Below are 21,227 nucleotides of genomic sequence, written 5' to 3' on the forward strand. Positions count from 1 at the left end.
TGATTGGTGCATCTGAACAGGGAGCGGTGGATTTTTCGCTCATTTCTCCCTGCAAGACGGCCCATGCCCCTCGCCCACCACTTCTCCTGGTCCCTCTACTCAGGTTGGTCCAAACTTCAGATGGAGAATGGGCTTTTTATTAGGACTGAAGATACTTAAAGGTGCTGCCTGAGCAGTGACTGACACGCAGTTAGACTTCCTACCTCAAATGAAAGGGGGCTGTGAATAAATTATACTTGAGCTTAGACATTGTTTAAAGAATAAGACTAGTGTTATTCTATATATTTCTCCCTTTTAACAAATCCCATGAAAAGAAAATCTCCATTGGTTTCTACTGAAAATGTTAAATCTTTAAAAACTGATCACAAATAAATAGTTTGTTCTGTTTTAAATAGGCTCAGTAATTTACTTAAACAGCTGGGAACTTTAGTTTTGTGTTACTCCGGAGTTACTTGGGAGTAAAAGGTTATCTGTGGATTAATACATAATTTGGTGCTCTAGTAAACTACAGTTCCCATGTTCTTTGTAATGAAGGATCATATCATTCAGTGCAGTGAGGTACGGGCACTATAATAGTTTATAGATTACATTCTAATCTAACAAATATATAATTTGTTAATCTGTATGTTATTATTATTATATTATTAATGCATGGTTAATATCTTTCTAATGCATTTCTCCTGTGTTCTTTCACATAACTAAGACAATAGAAGTGTAGAAAAATAGGCAACGTCAAATTATAACCAAGGGACATACAGTACATGACTGGGTACCAAAAGATTGAGAACTGCTGATTTAGTGCAACGGTGTGGATCATTGATGTGTTTTTAACGTTGCGGGCAACAATTGAGGTTTATGGCACAGACTAATAAGAAGTATCAGGCTTTAGCTGCACAAGTAATAGTACGTTGTGGTTTTTGTTTTTTTTCATGGGATTTGTTGACAATGGGAACAAATGTAATATCGCAGAGTTATCCTTTAAAACTATGTCCTCATACAAAACATAATGTACTACAAAAATGGACGCTGGGAAGTCTGCACATCAGCAAAGAGAAGTCACAAAAAAAAGGAAAACATCTCGCTCCAAATTTTTGATGTCCGGTGTGAGGTTTCGTCAATCCAGACAGAAGCACCGATTCTCCTACAACTTCCTTATTGTTACAGTTCGACTTCCACAGTGTCATCATCCGCCTCGTTTCCGGTGCTGAGGACAGATCCCTCGATGTTCAGTCTTTTTGCAGGAGGTTCCACCGGGACAGAAAAGGGATCCATGTCAGTCGTCCTTTCCTGATTGCTGAGGAGTTAGATGAGGTTACAGTTATAAGCAGGGCTTTAAATTGACCCCCAAATGCCAAATGCGGGTAACATTGTATAGTTAATAGCCAATTTGGCTAGTGATGAATCAAGCAAACAACAGTGCGTCTGTTTAAATAGGTAGGCTGCAAAAAACAAGTCAGTGTTGCCAGATTTGGTCTGTTTTCCGCCAAAAGATTAGGGCAGTTTTGTGTGTGTTTGGGGTTTGGAACCGTAATCTTTATCTGGCAACACTGCTTGTAGTACTAATCCTACATTTCCCATGAACACTATGTTGTGACGTGTCATAGAACCGTTGGCTACGTGCCTAGCGTGTGTGTGGTATCGACTACGAGCTACGCTACAAACGAGGAACTGAAATGAAGTAGTAAAGTTAGTTAGGAGAAAAACTAAAACAAACATGCGGCTAGTGGAAAGTCTGATTGGCTGGTAACTTTAAAAAAATCGACTAGCCATGTTGGCTGGTGATCAAAAAAGTGAATTTAAAGCCCTGATTATTAGTATGATGGAGGTGGAGGAGATTTGGTGTGTAACTGGTTTATGAAGAATCGTTCACCTTGGACTGAAGCTGGACTTGTGGACTTTACTAGCTTTGGAGTCGACAGGGCTGAACGCGCAGGGGGACTTGCTTCCTAAAAAACAAAAAAGATAAATAAATGATGCAGCTGGTGACAATAAGGACATACAACTTCTGTGCTTGATTTTGATGTTTAGGTGTAGCACCTTCTAGTTTTTGTTTGGAGAAGGGAGAGCGATTTGGCAGGTACAGCTTTCTGTCGGAGCTAACGTAGGACACAGCATCTTCTCCTTCAGCCACAGCCAACAGGGAAGCACGGTAGTAGATGAGTGGCTGCCAGCACTCCTCCCTGAGGTCAATAATGTGCTCTGCAGTGTGCTTCTGCAGGTAGGAGAACCTGCACAGACGAGAACAAGACTTTCAGAAAGCCAAGTTGACGGCGTTACAAAGAAACCTGTATGTTACATGCAGCACTTACACTGTTTTCTTGTCCGGTTTGAGGAGTTTGCCGGAGAACTCACTGAGGATGGTCAGGTAGGAGAGGTACGGTGGCGTAGGTGTTTCTGGGGTCTGACTAAACTCTTGGAACACAAACTCTATGCCGCTCCTGCCCGTATTAACACACACACACACACACACACACACACACACACTTTAGACACACACAAAAAACTGATTCTGATAATAAAGCTATAGTGCGTAGTTTCTGTCGCCTCCATGAGGAATTCTAAGTAATGACAACAAAACTGTCGGCGCGTCCACATGATACAAGCCTTCTGTGACCGCTACTTCCGTTAACTGTAAATCATATTTTATTTTTATGATACCTTTGGACTAATTACTGTTCATGGTATCTCGTATTTTCCAGTTTTGTAATCACTATCATTAATGTGTTGTCTTTTATCGACTATTGTTTTTACAATCGCTTCCAATTAAAACCTAAAAAAAAAGAAAAAAAACTCCCGTCTTTGTCGATCTAGGAAAAGTCTTGCGAAACAAGAGCCCGTGCTGACCTGTGGATCATGACAACACACTCGCGAAACTTGACGAGGTCCCCGAAAGTGAGGGTGAACCGCCTGGCGAGCTCTTTGATGCAGGTGAAGGTCTGGACCCCTGGGTGAGTCCTACCGCCGCTCTCCTGCTCTCGCTTCAGACGGACAAACAGCTGAGGAAAGAGAAGAAACACACATCAGCAGCATGCAGCTTGCAGTGTGCAGCTGAGGCCCATTGTTATTAGGATGTGTATGAAGCAACTATACCTGCTGCAAACAGAGCACCAGTGTCCGAGCACTCTCTATTCTATCCATCTGTCTGGTCCTGTACATCATCTCCTTGATGATGTCTCCAAAGTCGTTATAGTACTGGGGACAAACGGGGAAATTAAAATGGGACACTCCAGTCAGATATCTGTAGTATATGCTAAAGAAATAGTTTGAAATTTTGGAAAATATGCGAGAGTTGGATTAGATCGATACCACTCTGTCTGTCCGTTTAATATGAATCTACAGCCGGTTAGCTTAGCTTAGCATAAGGACTGGAAACGGGGAAACAGCTAGCCTGGCTCTGTAACAAAATCTGCCTTCCAGCACCTCTAAAGCTCTCGAATTAACAGGTTATAGGTTACAGGTTTGTTTGATCCTTTCAAAACTAAAGTTTAAAAAGGACAAGTTGGGGTTTTATGACGACATATTTCTGACATATTTCTTTGCTGGCAGGGAGAATATTTTTTGGGGGGCATTTTCGTCCTTTATTTTGACAGGACAGCTGAAGACATAAAAGGGGAGAGAGGGGGGGGGATGACATGCAGCAAAGGGCCAAGGTCGGAGTCGAACCCGGAACCACTGCGTCGAGGAGTAAACCTCTATATATGGGCGCCTGCTCTACCAACTGAGCTATCCGGGGGGGGGGGGGGGGGGACACAGAGCCAGGCTAGCCGTTTCTTCCTGCTTCCAGTCTTTATTCTGAGCTAAGCTAACGGGCTTCTGGCTGTAGCTTTATACTGCATTTACTGTACAGACATAATAGTGGTATCTATCTTCTCATCTAACTTTTGGCAGGAAAGCTGATAAACATAAGATCAAACTGTCTTTGAGGAATTAACCTTTACCTTCACATAGTACATGAAGACCTCAGCTGCCATGCTCATCTCCAGCACTCCATGCACTATCAGTTTGCAGAAGGCCGCCAGCAGATTTCTTCGTTTGTGAAGGTCCTCCAGCCTCTCCACTTCAGAGTTGTCACTGACTGAGGGAGCCGGGTGGAGTTGAAGCGTGTGGTTGGATGTGAAGTCGAGAGCGAGAGAAGGGGAAGAGAGTGATTAATCATGAGAAATCATATAACAGAAAAGAAAAGAACAAAGCAGAGTGTTTTAGTTAGTTTGAGGACAATGGCTTTAGCAGGTGGAAATCAAAGATAACATAAGACTAGAGTTATGGTTGTGACACCATGTGGCTTCAATCTTTCAGAAGGCTAATAAAATAGGCTCAGAGGTGAGCCAGAGTTAATGGAATTTTCTCACGGAAAGAGATTGCCCTGATTTTATGATTTAACTCAGTGCCTTTGCCCTCCGAGTGATCTGTGATCCAGCAGCTAATAGAAAACACTGTCTATACTATAAAAAAAACTGTTACCAGGCAAATCCAATAAAACAATAGCTTTTTATTACATGTTCAAAAACCAATAATCCTGTATTGTATTTGGTTGAACATTTAAGAGATTCCCACCAGGACCGCTATTGACTTCTCTGGACTATTCCATATTTGGATGCAATATGTTTCTGAACGTAGAAGCTATTGTAAATATAATAAAGTGTCTTAGTTACAGTCCGCCATGAATGGATTCATAAGTTTACCTGCAGGACTTTACAAAGAGAACACTATGTATTTCCAACATGTCAATTTTGTTTTTCTCATTTTAGAACAGACGGGAACATAATGCCGTCATCAATTTACAGGCTGCATCGCTTTGCATAACAAAGCCTAACATCCTTTCGCGCAAATTAGTCCAGCCAGTTTCAGTCGGAGGATATTAACAGGGCTTCCTTTGTAATTGAGGGTCAATTGTCAGGTCAGGTTGGAAATCAGACCCCATTTACGGTCAGTGGGCAGCTCTGCAGTGACTTATTAAGCCAAATGTGTGGCCGTGCATTTAATATCTGCATGTTTTTACCACGTCGAGCCGCTCACTGAATCAATGCTTCACTTATAGCACCACAGGCCCGAGAAAAGTTGCTGAGCTCCGACAGGGTGAGAGTGCCATCTACTGTGTCAAAACTGCACTGTGTTTACTCCTGGGTGTCCCGCACACTGCCTGGGTACATGTTTGTCAAACACACCACTGCGAGGCAGCTGTGTGAGAATAGAAACGTCACAAAACAATTATCTGAACAGTTAACCATCTTACTTGCACTGCAGAGCTAAGCTTGTACTTTCCTTGAGTATTTTTATTTTATGCTACTATATGCTTTTACCCTTCTACATTTCAGAGCGAAATATATGTTTTACTCCTATATTTGTTTAAAAACTGCAGTTATGATTGTTTTTCAGATTGAGACTTAGCATGAAAAAAAATTTGAATAATCTACGATGTTTTGTATGAGGGTTATACAATGTATATGATGTAAATACGATGCATTAAGAAATTAACCAGTGGGTTCCAAACATTTTGACCTTTGTGGCCCATACAAAAAGTGGTGTGTAGTTGGGGCACCTTGTCACATTTTAGATGTCTATGAGCTGTTAGCAGCTCCACCAAAGAGACATTTCCCTCTAAATTACTCACATGGTTTCATTTAAATTACCGTTCGACACCCAAAAGAGGTCAAATGATCCATTGGTTTTTCCACAAAAAAAGTTCAACTAGCTTGTTGAAATTTTATTAAATTACATCTACTCTTTATACCTCATCACCAAATGTACAGGCTGTATGGATATGCATATGATAATATCTATGCTCGTTTATTTAAACTCAGATTTAAGGTGAGCACAGAAAAACAAGATGAATGTGACAAAAAACTCTTTGGGTGTCAAACTCTGCACATTAAATCATTGTGCACAGTGAAGCTCAAACATCCAAGTAGAGTAACAAAAAGCAAAACATATTTTTATGTAAACAGGCCGATGTCTCACCGCTGCTCTGGCTGTCACAGTCCGGTCCAACAAAGACGTGCATGCACACAAAGGTCAACAGCGCTCTCTGCAGTTTGGGACTGGGAGTGTAGAGCAGCGGGCCAAAGGAGGAGGGATCCCACACCTGTAGCTGGTAGGAATGAGCTGTCAGAACGTCACAGACACCCAGAAAAGCCTAATATGGGAAAGATAATGAGGAAGTTAGAAAGGTGAAAAGAAAAAAATAAATGGTGCCATCATTGATAAAACATTAGTTTACCTGCTGCCGCACGCTGTGGTCAGAGTGGGAGAGACATTGATTACCCCTCTCACAGAAGAGACGCAGCTGGAGTCTCTGGGCCACAGCTTTCTCCTAAAAACACACACACACACACACACACACACACACACTGATAAGTGACAAATAGTGCAGTATTTTACCTGCAAATATTTAAATTTGGAAGAGAGATGTTAAAACTGTGCAGGATTTTTTCAAAAAGAAAGTAATTTTATATGGGCCTCTCTAGAAGTACAGTCAAAAAAAAGTCTGTTGCTACAATTTGCATATCGAGACACATTGTACTCTTTTTTTTTTTTAATCATTCTCTGTAGGACTGCAACTAACAATTATTTTCATAATTTACTAGTCTACTGATGACGGATGACTAGTTGTGTAGACTATAGAATGTCAGCAATTGCTCAAAAATGCCCATCACAAGATCCCAGAGCTTGTGATGGCATCTTAAAATGTCTTGTTTTGTCCGACCAAGAGTCTAAAACCCAAAGATATTTATTTTACTATCATAGAGGACCAAGAAAGTAAAAAAATATTCACATTTGTATAGCTGAAACCAGTGAAAATTTGCTTTAAAAGACCACCTAAAGGATGTATCCATTATCGAAATAGTTGCCGATTAGTCATTCCACTACTTCTGCTGTTCATCCAGATTTCTTATCGTCTTAGTTCTAAATTTTTATATTCATTCTAGTTAAAAGCACCAGCTTAACGCCCGAAAAGTGAAGCAGATGTAACTCACTCTGGAGGTTAACGTTTCGGTACTGGTGTTGAGAGACCAGAGCATGCAGTAACACAGACACTGCAGCACCTCCAGCAGCACCTTCAGACAAAAATGAAGAGGGAGAAAATGTGAGGACACTTAGAATAGAAAGGGCGTTGAATAAATAAGTCCAAAAACCTTGCACAAACTTGATTTGAAAGAAGCAGTGTTGGTACCTCAGGCAGTGCTCCTCCCTCGCTGCTCTCCACTGACAGGAGAGGAGACAACAGCTCAAACACATTCCACTTGAGGAGGTCATGACAGCTAACAAAACATGAAGAAAAACATATGTACAGCCAATAAATACACATCACTAGCAGAATATTGTGGGCACAAACGGCTCTCAAATCTTACTTGTGGAAAGCTCTGAGTTTCTTCAGTGTGGCTAAAATCTCTCCAGTTTTCTCCTCGTCAGCAGAGAAACTTTGACTCTCACCCTACAACAGAGGAATAGGAAATAATGAGACATCTTGTCAAGGCTCCTTATTCTTTGCAAACATGGGTGTTTGGCACCCCTTAGAATGAACTACTCGTGACCCCTTATTACAGATTATGGCCTTTGTGTGGACATCAGTTCAACCAATGAGTGATTTTTATTCTCTGTTTGATTTAAGGTTTTTAGAGGCCTGAAGAGGCGAAAGAATGCAGTACTTCATATAGAGAAATAGGGTTTACAAATAAACTAACGACATTTCATTTCATTTATTTGTTTATTTGACAGGGACAGTGCTCATTAATAAACAGCAAACTAACTGTAAATGAGCCAGAGTTAGCTCAGCAGGCTAATTTTCATCTGTTGTCCCTGGCTAGTTTTAAAATAGCATCCTTAAAAAAATAAAATACCATAAAATGACTTAATACAGTCAGCACGTAAAAGTAACATACACAGATCAATATTCAAGCAAGCAACAACAAATAACAAACACAACACATCAGACAGCAAGCAACAAAACAACACAAATCTGCAGGCAGGCAGCAAAAGTCAAAAGGCAGTCAGCAGTCTAATGTGCAGATATCTGATTATTGATAAGCCAGTTCTTCAAGCTGACCAGCAAAAAAACGATAAGTATTTATTTCTCTTATCTGCATTGGCAACATATTCCAGTCTTTAGATCCTGTGACAGAGAACGCTGACTGACCAAAAGCACTTCTTCGAGTGTGAATGATGGACTCTTCAGAAGAGGTAATTATCTTTACTCAAGTTTCTGCGCGCAAAAGTCGCCGGACGACACCAATTTTCTAAACACAGCCATGCTGAGAAATACAGAGAGAGTTTTGTGAAGCTGATGAGCGTTCATTAATATAAAATAGTTACGCACTAAAGCTTTTATCACCTTAAGTGATACTGTGTCCCCCAGCAGTGTTGTCAGTTGATCCACCCAGCACTGGACCAGAGAGTCTCTGGCGGCCCGGGCCACAGAGCACCAGGCCGTCTCCGCCCCACACAGACTGAGGAACGTACGGGCTGCAGTCTCCAGAACAGGGGGGCCTGAGTGGCGGTCCAAAATAGCCCCCATCTCTGCCGTCAGACCGGATACAGCCTGAGGAAGAGGACAAGAAGAAGACAGACTAACTCCAATACTTTGGTTAACACGACTGTGTTAAAGTGCTCATATTATGCTTTTTGCCGTTTTCCCTTTCCTTTATTGTGTTATATATCTTTTTTGTGCATGTAATAGGCTTCCAAAGTGAAAAAGCCCAAAGTCCACCCCAAAGGGACTTACCATCTCCAACAGAAAACACTGTTCACCAACTGCTCCAAACAGCTCTATTGTAGTCCAGCCTTTACTTCCGTGATGAACGTGCGTCACTTTGTAACACACGTTATAATGCTCGCCTAGCTGCTATCATGGCACGCCCTCATACTCTGCTTCTGATTAGCTAGCAGTGCTTACCTAGCTACTGAGCATGTGCAACTCCCAACAAAGGTGGAACAGAAGTGAGATGCCTCACTCTGTAGCTAAAACAGAGAGCTCAACACACAGGGTGAAAAGAGGAGCTGCAGCAATGTGCACTACAACAAAAATATGGTGTTTTTTGAAAATTAAATCATGTAAACCTATTCTGATATAACCTCTAAATACAATTATGAACCTGAAAATGAGCATAATATGAGCACTTTAATAGTAACAAAAACAATTCCAATCAAAAGGTAACGAAACTGTCACCCCATTCATGTTTCATTTCATTATTCATGACATTGTTTGTGTTGGTTGAAAGGCTGGGATGCAGACCTGTGTGTTGTCAGCCTCAGGACACTCAGAGAGGAAGTACTGAGGAATCTTCATCAGGGAGGCAACAATGTCACAACTACCTGAAAACTGCACAAAAAACAACATCATCGACACCTTATCATAATATAAAGCCCAGAATCTAATTGTGCAGCACGGAGATCTGAATGTTGACTAATATATTGACAGTTAGACGTGGAATAAATACCTTGGACAGTAACTTAGGAAGCACCACGAGGAGATGATCAGTGAGCTTAGTACAGTCATCAAGCTGAGTTTTCTTTTCTCTGGCATTCATTACCTGACACATTAAAACAAACAGACCTGTTTATTAAGATATATTTAAATATGTTCAACATGTTTCAGTACTTCTATAACATCAGATGTATATACTTATTATATCGTTATAGTTATTTATATAATTATATATAGTATATTGCTATAGTTATCAGTACCACCAGAACTTGTCTTACAAACACTATTAACTCAATTTTGGGGTACTTGTAGTTTTTCCATTTTATGCTACTTTATGCTTCTACTGCACTACATCTCAAAGCAAATGTAGTACTTTGATTCCACTACATTTATAATAGCTTTAGTTACTATTTAATACTTTTCAGATTAAGATTTTACATTAAAAACCATACAAAATTAGAAAATGCAATCAAATTAAAATTAAACCAGTGTTCCTGTCATCCAATATTTCACGAAAAAGCAAAGATTTGAGAAAATTCTAAAAGAAGAATAAAAATTTGTAGCAGAAGCACACCACTGGATGAAACATGCTTTTACAACTTTCACATTCTTGTATTGATACTTTGATTTAAGTAAAATATCTTAATACATCTCTGCTCATAAATGGGGATTAATCTCGCACTGACCTTCTTGGCTCCACTCCTTCCTGCCAGCGCTGGGCCCTCTGCAGCCTGACGCACCGACGCTACCAGGATCTCTACAAGCACTGCTTGTTCTGCCTGGGTAAGACCTACACACACACACACACACACACACACACACACACACACACACACACACACGCACATGCACGTGCGCGTGTGCACGCACACACACACACACACACACACACACACACACACACACACACACACACACATACAGTTAAATTCACTGAAACACTGATGTGTTTAAGCATCCAATAGACAAAAATACAACATTATTATTAGTATCAGTTTATAGGGTGTTGGCTGTCGAAGACATTTTTCATAAAATAGTGGCTTGCTACGGTGTAAAACACATCTGGAGCAGCACAATTATATTCACAAATATGGGTTTGTCCATATTATGACCATATTCATTAGTAATACAAAAGAAAACTATTTTGAATCCCATCAACAAAATGATTAGTCAAACTAATGCTCTGGTGGTCTAAGAATTTCAACTACACTACACTCCTGCCTGCAAATACACAAACACACACACACATCACAGTTACCTGGACCGTGTGAGGAAGAGTCCTGCAGCAGTATAGATGTGAGTGTGTGCCAGTCCTTCAGCAGGGCTCCACCACAGTCCCACAGACTGTCCACTAGGTACACCACATGCTTGTGCAGCTGAAAGCGTACGCAGACAGACATGTTAGTCCATCCCTGGTCATTTTCCTAAGCTAAAACAAGAGCCTTGATTGGAAACAGCCCGTGTGTTTTCACCTCAGACTCCTGGTAGAACTGCAGCAGAGCCTTCAGTCTGGCAGATGTTTGTTGTTTATGTGCCTCCTCCTCATTTATTTCATCCTGAGTATCAGATGCAGGGGCTACAGTGTTGAGAAGCCTAACAGAGACCAACAACGTCCAGGCAAACGTTAATGAACGTTTCTTTGTTTGTTTTATTGTTTCTTTGTTTTTTTTCAGTGATGGAGGTGAACGTACCGTGAGAAGAGCAGCTCCCCTGCAGTGGCTGCTAAAGGGCGCTGTGAAGAGTAAACAAACTGGAGCAGCTGCTTGTAGTCCTTTGGACTGAGCACATCATCAGATGTTCTGAGGAGTCAGAAGTAGTTTGATACAAAGAAAAATAGTAGAAAAACATTGAGGAAAATGATGAGAACAACAAACTCACTTGGAGATAAGAAGCAGCAGTTTCATGGTCTGCACTGCCACTTCATTGTCCTTATCCAGAGTCATGGACATCATCCGGTCCTGGAACACAAACAGTAGACATCATGCATTAGCGCACGCGCTAAATACAAACATGTCGGTCTACAACAAATGCACATTACTCATATTTTGGATAATCAAACTCTGTGGAATGTGAAAAGGCTGGTTGTAGCATCATTTGTGAGACCAAACACAGATTCATCACCAAACTCTGCATCATTACAGAACTTCTTAGCCTCTTTTAACTCATTGTTTACGTTAAATAGCCCGCGGATGTACTGTTTGGTTCAGTCTCACTGCTCTCATCAAACTCATTTCAAGCAGCAAATGTGGAAACAAGTTGTGAACACAACATTGACATATCACCTTTTAATTTGATATGGCAATCGTGTTACCAAACAGTTATATATTTACACATCCAGAAGTTACAGAAAAACATTATCATTGATTTAAAGTAGTTTGTGTCCACCTGAAAAATCAGGCCACGTGATGCAGTTGAGGCCAAATAGACACTAGGCAAATTTGCATATACAATACCAATGACATTAACTGTAATAACTTTAAATGAGTGCTCAACCCTGATGATATTAATATTAAGTCCAATATTAACTCTTTTAGCTCTGTTTTAGGTCTCTACCAACTTCTAAATGTTCTTCTAATATCTCTTTTACTGCTAAATGCTCCACTATGTTCATCCAGGTAGGCGATAACTGTGTCTGACTGTGGTTTGGTGCTGAGCAGGTAAACAAAAATCAACGCAGTGAGAGGGAACCAAAACAGTAAAGTTTAAGGACGGACAGCTAAACAATGACCTGAAACTCACTATGAAACTCTGTAAAGCCGACCCCTTTCACATTGTCACAGTGTTTTTACATTGTCATTTGATACATTATTGTTATTATAAATATATTGCCCTAAAACACTTTTAGAAAGTCAAAAATCCAGCAGCTAAAGGGACAGATATTTTTTTTATCAGGAATTACTGGAGAGTAAATCATGGACTTCCATTTGCCAGATGGCCAGAAAAGCTACTTCAAATGAGCAACTGTGTCTGCTGAATGTGTAAATAAATACACATTTTTGCTAACATTCACCATGCAACTTTATAAACCGTTGACATTTAATGACTTGTCAGCTTGTTTTTATATTTTTCTGACCCATAATGGTTATCATCCATTAATGCAGCTTTGAGCAGAATAGTTTACCTTGAAGCGGCTGGTGAACAGGTCCAGTTTAGGGAGGAGTGGAGGATCTCCGTACAAACCCTGTAGACCTAACACACACTTCAGACGCACATCTGGCATCTGAAACATGGAATGCATGTCAGTTTCATAGCAATAGATGGCAGTCTGTCCTCATCCTAAAAGATTTACAAAAATATCAAAACTATTTTTGTTATCTTTGCGTTACATCACATTATCTTAAATGATATGTTTGCTGTTGTTTACCTTGTCGTGCATCATCCAGCCCATGTATTTGAGGTAGCTATCAGTGAGAAATGCAGAACTGTAGAGCTTCATCCACAAACCCAACTCCTCCATACAGATAGAGCGGATTTCTGGAAGCACATCACTGCACGGGCACACACACACAAAATCAGCTCCACACTCAATGAGATAATGTCTAACGCACAACAGTGCCAGAGAAACACTTACCGATATCTTTTTAGAAAAATTCCTTTGAAGATGATGTCCATCATGCTCTCTATCTCTGCCCTCTTCTCTTGCAGCTTGAAGAGCATGAGGAAAGGCATACAGTAGCCAGACAGTGAGTCAGACATCACTCAGCAAAGATAAAATCCTCAGCCAGATACCAAGTGATACTGGTCTTACCTCTGTGATCTTCTTCTGTATTCTCTCCTGTTGCAGTGTGCTTTTCTGTCTCGTCTTCGTCTTCTGCACCTCGTGTAGTTTCTGACTGTTTTCAATGCTGACGCTCAGGCTCAGAGCCACAGCCACCAGAGAGCTCAGCAGCTTCACCGCTTAACAGAAACATCCAGATCAAAACCAAATAGCACAGATTAGTTTATTGAATGTATTTATGTATATGTATCGGAGTGTGTGTGTGTGTGTGTGTGTGTGTGTGTGTGTGTGTGTTTTTTCTATTCCTTACCTGCTAGCGTGCAGGTGTGTCTGAAAGCCCGTACATAAGAGTCCGACAGCTCGGTGAGCAGTGAGATGAGGGTGTTCATCAGATAACTGTCAAATATGACACTGTGCTGACACTGAGCCACCAGCACGGACACAAAGTCGCAGAACTCAGAGTGGAACCAGCGTCCGTACGGTCCAGATTGTATCAGAGGATACTCCACACTATCCTACAGTGAAGAGGAGGGAGGAGAAGAAAGGGAGAGAACACACCTTTGAGGGGCAGCAATTACTTTTAGGTTAGAGAAGAGGGTCACTTACAGGTTCAAATATTTGGCATCTTTACTTTCCTGATGTGAAGGAGTATGTTTGGATGGGTGAGGGATCACTCTGGAGCTTAAACCAATTGGATATCAGTTCAGTTAGAAGGAAAAAAAGAAAGAAGTTGGTCACCCTCAAAGGTCATTGAAGTGAGGTCAAGTACTGAACAGGGGAGAGAAACTGGCGTACACAATAAAGAAACAAACAGGTAAGAAAAAAAACATGTACAAAGAACAGTAAAATACAGCAGTATTAACACGGTAAACTCATGCTAAGATTGTCAGGGGCCCTTATTTCATGAGGGTACCCCCCCCCCAACTCTGATTAATAATTCAGATTATGTACAGCTTCCAGGTGTGAATGAGAGTAACTGAAACAGATCTAACAGGGTGTTCCTGCAAAACAGGAGTCACGCTGGACAAATAAAAGGTATTGGAACTAATCCAAAAGTCACTCCCAAATTGCTGCCTATGTTTACTTTCCGCCATTTTACTGTCACAGAGGGTTTGGATTCAAAGCATAAAATGTATGCACATTATGGCACTCCAAACTAAATTTACAATGGAATGAGACATCTAGCCTCCCAAGCATGGACACAACTTTTTGCTCCCACCATGAAATGCTATCTTTTTGCTCTAGAGGTGTGTGTGAATTACAGTTATGAGACACTACACTACACCAACCCAAAATAATTATGAATAAAAGGTGTCTAATATCTCAAATTACTAGTCACTATCAGGCTCCCTATTGAGTCTTAATATTTTAATGAGGTAGTGAGTATTTGAGTCATTTTAGACGGGTAAATGTGGTGCAAATATAATCATTATATCATAATAATTTTGTTGAATATAATAATGCACTTAAAGTGATGGTTCGGAGTAATTTCACCCTAGGCTGCTTTGCACCTTGACCTCGAGCCAAACAACCCCCCCCATAAGCTTTTTTCCCTTGTTATAACGTTGGTCGAGTTAGCGTTATCAGCTGGTTAGCTTAGTGCAGGCGCTAATGGATCCATGTTTGTATCTCGTAAATTACCCCACTAATAATGCCCGGAATGATACCAAACTTCTACAGTAGTACAAATAGTTTTCTGTACTTATAAAATGAGGCATTAGGAAGTTTGTAACTACACCAGAAGTATGTAGTAGTAGTATGTAAGTACTGCGCAATAGCGCCGATAGCGCCGATAGCGCGGTAGCAGCCGAGAGGAGTATCCATCAGGCAAGTGTTATTTAAATATACTTCTGGTGTAGTTACACACTTTCTAATGTCTCATTTTATAAGTACAGAAACTATTTGTACTACTGTAGAAGTTTGGTATCATTCCGGGCATTATTATCATAATTATTATTACCATCACCGGACATGTTGATCACTCTTATAAATCTGATTGAAGATACGATGGGGCAAGAAGGTGATTTAAGAGAGACCCTCTAATGCAGGAAGGTGAAAGATGTAAATGTCAGGACAAATCAGTGAAGCAGGGAGGTACTACTGACTGTGTCCATGGGCCACGTGACTGTGAGGATCCACGGAAAGGCCAGAAACTTCTTATACTGCAGACCAGAGACCTGGAACACACACAGCCAAAGAGTTTCAGTTGTAAGTGTTAAAAACCGATACTGAAACAAAAAGAAACACAGATTAAAGACGTCTTACCTCATCCAGCTCCTCCACCATCTTACTCATGACTTCACTGTCCTCTTTACTCTGACACATTTCTGCTGTGACCACACCTGGGAGAGACAGGAAGGACACATAGACCTGATTGTGTGTATTCTCCGTGTGTGTGTGTGTGTGTGTGTGTGTGTGTGTGTGTGTGTGTGTGTGTGTGTGTATATATATGTGTGTGTGTGTGTGTGTGTGTGTGTGTGTGTGTGTGTGTGTGTGTGTGTGTGTGTGTGTGTGTGTGTGTGTGTGCGTGTGCGTGCGTGTGTCTGCTTGCCTTTACACCCAGAGCATTGGATGAAGAAGCTGATGAGATCGAGGAGAGAAGAGTCTCGGTCCGTCACATAAGCCTCGATCCAGTCATCAATCACCGCCTGCTCAGACATCACACAAGAGTCAATTAGAGCAGAGATCTTCAACAGGGGGTCCTCAGAGTTACTGCAGGGGGGCCCCAAGTTGTCTAAGAATATACATAAACATGAGTCCAACATATTATTAGCAAAGATAAATCGGCCTATTTGTGATTTGTTTTTCATATACACAACGTTGATGACCGGCTTATCAGCCTGTAAGGTAAGGTAGCCACTATAGTAGCTATCCACAGATATAGTTAAGCTTAAGGATTCACTGTGCTACATGTATGTTGTTTAACATTAAAACATGATGTATAAATATATGAAAAAATAAATAAAAAGGCCACCCTACACAATATTGTATGCCCAGTTTAAAGTGCTCATATTATGCTCATATTCAGGTTCATAATTGTATTTAGAGGTTATATCAGAATAGGTTTACATAGTTTAATTTTCAAAAAACACCATATTTTTGTTGTATTGCACATTGCTGCAGCTCCTCTTTTCACCCTGTGTGATGAGCTCTCTGTTTTAGCTACAGAGTGAGGCATCTCACTTCTGTTCAATCTTTGTTGGTAGTTGCACATGCGCAGTTAGTATTGCTAGCTAGTCAGTTGCAGAGTATAAGGGCGTGCCACGCTAGCAGCTAGGCAAGCATTATAACGTGTGTTACAAAGTGATGCACATTCGTCACGGAAGTAAAGGCTGGACTACAATAGAGCTGTTTGGAGCAGTTGGTGAACAATGTTTTCTCTGGAAGATGGTAAGTCCCTTTCGGGTGGACTTTGGGCTTTTTCACTTTGTAAACCTATAATATCCACAAAAAGATATATAACACAATAAACGAAAGGGGATGCTCTGTCTCTCTTTCAGCTAAGGGGAGCTTGGCCTAAAAAACATTGAAGACCCCTAAATTAGAGTGTTTACTGTATATTAATGTTTTGATAATGACATTATCCCAGTTATTATATTCAGGTGTTTTTATAATCAGGATATGAAGACTGTTGCTGCTCATTGGCTAAATATATCCTGAGTATACCTGGAATATTAATGTGCATGTAAACCTACCAACAGAATGATCATTCTTTTATTATAAATCAAAGGTGAACTAATGTGTGCACGTCTCTCGCACTACTTCTGAGAAAAACAAGAAAGTTTTGACCTTCAAATTACAGAATATAAGACAATCAAGAGCAGAAGCAAATATATCACAGGTGAGGTTTAGCTAATCTTACCTGCATGGCACTCCTGCCCATGGTGACCACTTCGAACAGAGTGACGGCCTCCACATGCCTCTGTTTACCGCGGCTGCCTCCTGCTCTTCTAACACTGCTGCGACTGGCTTTGGCACTTTTGCGCTTGACATTCTCCGAGCCCTCGTGCGGTCTTTTTCTTCGTCTCTGTGGGTTTTATAAAAGTGGCAGATAAGACACAAAATATATGAGTTTATATAACCAGTGTTCTGTTATATAAGCAGACAAACCCCTCTGTGTTACCATTAAAGAACCTTGATGATTCAAGGTGCAAATTCAAGAGAGACAGTCAGATGCTTCACTCCTCCAGCTGGGCACTAACAAGCCTCATCACACTTCAGTAACACTACTAATGAATACCTTTCAACACATGGTTTCTCTATTTTTTGTATCTATTATTAATGATTAAAGGGAAGTGTTAGCTTTATAATTAAGAAAATAACAGTATTGATAAATATGAAAATATCAAGGGCGGCAAAAAAAACAATTATTTTCATGATTAATTAATCTAGCAATTATTTTCTCAACTACTTAAAAATGTCATAAATAATTTATTTATCTATTTATATATAGCTCATTATAATTTCCCAGAGCCTATCATGACATCTCCAAATGTCCAATACCCAAAGACTATCATGTTTGACAAAGAAACGCAACAAATCCTCACATTTGGCATTTTTGCTTGAAAAAAAGTGCTTCAAAATAGTTGTCAATCAATAAATTTTGACGAATGAACATGGTCATAGTGACACAGCATGCACAATATCAAGACCCTAAAACTGACTTCAACATATGTCATAGGACATAGGACTCCCCAGAAGAGATACATCTCTAAAGTCATTCCAACTCCCTATATGTTCTGTCAACCTGAACAAACTGGAACTTTTCTGCATATGGTCTGGGAGTGTGAACAGATGCATGAGTTCTAGAATAAAACATCAATAATATCTGATGTGATAGGATGTCGAATTCCTACTGACCCGATTGTCGTGTTACTTAACAACGACTCTAAATTACACCTGCTTGGGAGACAGAGGAAAATTTGGCTAGCCGGCTCAACTGCAACCAAGAAAATGATAGCTCAGCACTGGCTCCCCCCCCACTCACTTTGTATAAAACAGTGGTTGGCGTATTTTCTGGACATAGTTATGCTTGAGCTCTCTACAGCAAGGATTAACAAAGCTAAATCATCAACTATCAACCAATGGAAAAGTGCAGCAGCACAAATATCAGACCTAATGACCTCAGCGCCTCAAGAACTAGAAGAGAGTGACTAGGCAAGGTGTGATTTCTGTTTGTTTATTTGTGGTTGTTTTTTTTCCTTGAGACCGCAGAGGGTGGGGGGTGGGCGAGAGTTTTTGTTCTTGTGCATTTTGTCTTTCTCTGTTCTGTTCTGTATGTCTGCATTAAAAAAAAACAATAAAAAGTTGATCTAAAAAAAAAGAAAAGACCCTAAAACTGAAGCAGCCTAAATGGAATTCAGGCATCATTCATTTTATTATTTACATTATTGTGCTTTTAAATTACCAAGGAGGCATCATATGGTTGTGCATGTATGCTTCAAATATTGTGTACTTTCCTTGTATCATCATACTGCTTTTCTACTACTATTACTACTACTACTACTACTAGGCCTTGGACCATGCATGCTAAATGATGAATAACACAACACTTACCACACTCTTTTGTCTGTTCTCATTCCCCGACTCATCCTCTGAGTGATTGACAGCCCCGGAGGAGTTTGCCTCATCATGAGAGTTCCTACTAGGAAGTCAAAAAAAGGAATTTACAAATACAAAAATAGAAAAAAGAATTAGCATTCAAGGACCAGTGATGGAAGTAACTAAGTACATTTACACACGTACTGTACTTTACTTAAGTATATCCAATTTATGTCAGTTTATACTTTTACTCCACTACATTTATGTAACCGCTATAGTTACCTTGATTTTACATACGTAATATGATCAACCTATTAAAATATTATGAGCTGTTATAGTTCAAGGGCCCCACATACCCTCAGGTGTTTTTTAGTTATGTTACTTATTACACCTACTCCCAGAAAATGACATAAAAGAAAAGAAACATAACATCTTTCGGGACCTTGAAGGCTCCATGATTTAATACTATCAAAGGGAATTGTGCACAGTGAGTACTTCTACTTTTGATACTTTAAGTACATTTTGAAGAAGAATTTCTTGAATGAATCCCCCTTGCCTAATTATTAGTAAGTGCTGTGTATTTCCAGGACCCATAGACATGCAGTTGTTGTGAAGAGATGTTAGGGTGATGCCCATGGTCAGGCTCCCTGAGCAGTTAGGGGAATGGTGCCTTGCTCAAGGACACTGCAGGTAATACTCATGCATTTCTACTCAAGTAGAATGTGGAATGCAGGATACTGTTATTTTTACTTAAGTAAAGGAACTGTGAAATTCTTTCACCACTGTCAAACACTCACTCACACACACACACACACACACACACACACACACACACTCTCTCTCTCTCTCTCTCTCTCTCTCTTACTTCTGCGCTGAGGCTCTGGATGCAGCTGTAGCTGTAGGCTCTGGTATCATCTCCTCCTCAGATCTTTACACAGGGCTCAGGTGTGTGTCTGTGCATCTGTAAATACAGTACTATAAAGTAGGGTACAAACAGAGATATTGCAGACAGTTTGTGCAGCAAAACGTATGGATACTTGATCAATATTAAACATCTTGAGAAGAGGTTGATATATTTATAAATATCTGCCAGATAATTACCCTATCCCCAAGTGAAAGGGGGTTGCAGGGTGGCTACTCTGTATACATGAAAAAGATCCCCCCCACCCCCCACTGCACAGGGAGGAGCTGGCAGGGATTTAAATTATTGCGACAACAGCACTCTGCTATCCTGCGACACTGCTAGCTAACACTTGTTTTCCTAAAAACTAAAACGTCAGTTATAATTTCCTGAAGTATCCCTGTTGTGTGCATTGCAACGTTGTAAGATGACTGACAGGTAAAGGTCGGTCGCCTATCCTAAACTTTTCAAACTTACCCTCTTCACACTGATTCATCCTTCCTTGATGCTCGTTGATGTGCTGTTTTAAATCCGAAGGCTGTCAGATTAATACAAAACATTTCCACCACGAATATCGTCCCTGTTTTCACCTAACTCTCATAGTCAAGTTGACGGACAGCCTAACAGCATTCCTGATTGGCTGGCAAACCAAATCGAACATACGTGATTGGTTATTCTAAACCGTCACTCACACTTGAGTCCGTCCCCCGGCGGCTGTGACAGCAAGACAGTCTAGTTTGGGCTTCCTGCAAAGCGTCTTTGCTTTCTGCATACCTCAACACTGTAAACATCTGTAGGACGCATGAGACATGAGGTAGTCTGCACTCTGCAGACATGAGTCATGTATTGCTTTAATAACATTACAGCACACCGTATTGTGTCACAATGTCTTAACGTTGCCGCGTTTGTGTCTCTTATTTTAATTAACCACACCAGTAGTTGTTAATTCAGAAGGGAGCTGTCGTGGCATTTTATCATTTAACATTTTGCAGGTAGCCTATTGAACAGCAGGAGGCGCCATTTACTCATCATAGGCGATGGTTAATCCTAAAGAAAATACAAATAAAAAGTACAAATACCTCAAAATAGTAGGATACTTAGTACATGTACTTAGTTACTTTTGACCACTGCCTAAAGAGTACTATACATAGAAATACTACACTAAAAATATGCTCAAATTTCAAAAGTTCAGCATTCAAAAATGTAATTAAGTGCACATATGTATAAGCAACAAAATATACTAAAAGTACTTATATTATTATAATATTGGATCATTATTATTGATGGATTTGCAGTACATAAATACTGTTGGTTGAGGTATAACTTTTAACTGCTTTATATACTGTGGGTTGTTTAATCTATGACAAGGCATCATGTATTTTTTGGACTGATTATGTTTTGTAAAATCTTCATCTAAAAGAAACTTATACTTATAGTAACTCCACCTGTCAGATAAATGTAGTGAAGTTAAAAGTACAGTATTTCCCTCTTAAATGTTGATGATATAGCGGGAAAAGGAAATACTCAGGTAATCCCATTTTAACCTGGAGAAACAAATATCATCTGTTGTAAAGACCAGTTTTTACCAATTAAGAATAATTTCCAAACTCAAGTCTGTTCTGTCATACAATGATCTGAAAAAAGTC

At 40.1% G+C, this 21,227-nt stretch overlaps 1 protein-coding gene across 3 annotated transcripts; it reads right to left on the reverse strand.

Annotated features, from left to right (window-relative positions):
* Positions 1–837: 837 nt before the first annotated feature.
* On the reverse strand, positions 838–20,218 carry si:ch211-269e2.1 (cohesin subunit SA-2). 3 transcript variants are annotated; one of them, XM_031283712.2, is made up of 32 exons: positions 20,059–20,218; positions 19,546–19,641; positions 18,696–18,783; positions 17,002–17,166; positions 15,691–15,787; positions 15,405–15,481; positions 15,245–15,316; positions 13,450–13,654; positions 13,170–13,318; positions 12,993–13,066; positions 12,786–12,909; positions 12,543–12,641; positions 11,300–11,379; positions 11,113–11,220; positions 10,894–11,014; positions 10,680–10,797; positions 10,108–10,211; positions 9,435–9,527; positions 9,230–9,316; positions 8,330–8,536; positions 7,350–7,432; positions 7,172–7,259; positions 6,975–7,055; positions 6,218–6,310; positions 5,959–6,133; positions 3,939–4,075; positions 3,091–3,192; positions 2,845–2,996; positions 2,310–2,438; positions 2,038–2,228; positions 1,871–1,946; positions 838–1,294 (listed from the first exon to the last, which is right to left on the reverse strand). In XM_031283712.2, the coding sequence occupies exons 2-32, from the start codon at positions 19,593–19,595 to the stop codon at positions 1,159–1,161; spliced, it is 3,561 nt and encodes a 1,186-aa protein (XP_031139572.1). In that variant the 5' UTR covers positions 19,596–19,641; positions 20,059–20,218; the 3' UTR covers positions 838–1,158. The 3 variants fall into 3 exon arrangements, with proteins under 3 accessions (XP_031139572.1, XP_031139422.1, XP_031139495.1); XM_031283562.2 differs by having other exon boundaries at positions 8,315–8,536; XM_031283635.2 differs by having other exon boundaries at positions 8,315–8,536; positions 18,696–18,780; positions 20,059–20,211.
* Positions 20,219–21,227: the final 1,009 nt, after the last annotated feature.

Source organism: Sander lucioperca, chromosome 8, assembly GCF_008315115.2.
Source record: "Sander lucioperca isolate FBNREF2018 chromosome 8, SLUC_FBN_1.2, whole genome shotgun sequence".
Lineage (NCBI taxonomy): Eukaryota > Metazoa > Chordata > Actinopteri > Perciformes > Percidae > Sander > Sander lucioperca.

Coding starts and splice junctions, on each gene's coding strand:
- si:ch211-269e2.1 (XM_031283562.2), bottom strand. CDS start 19,595: ATGATACCAGAGCCTACAGCTACAGCTGCATCCAGAGCCTCAGCGCAG. Junction 18,784..19,545: donor TCCAGAGCCTCAGCGCAGAA/GTAAGAGAGAGA, acceptor TTGACTTCCTAG/TAGGAACTCTCATGATGAGG. Junction 8,537..9,229: donor CTGAGGCTGACAACACACAG/GTCTGCATCCCA, acceptor CCTCTTCCTCAG/GCTGTATCCGGTCTGACGGC.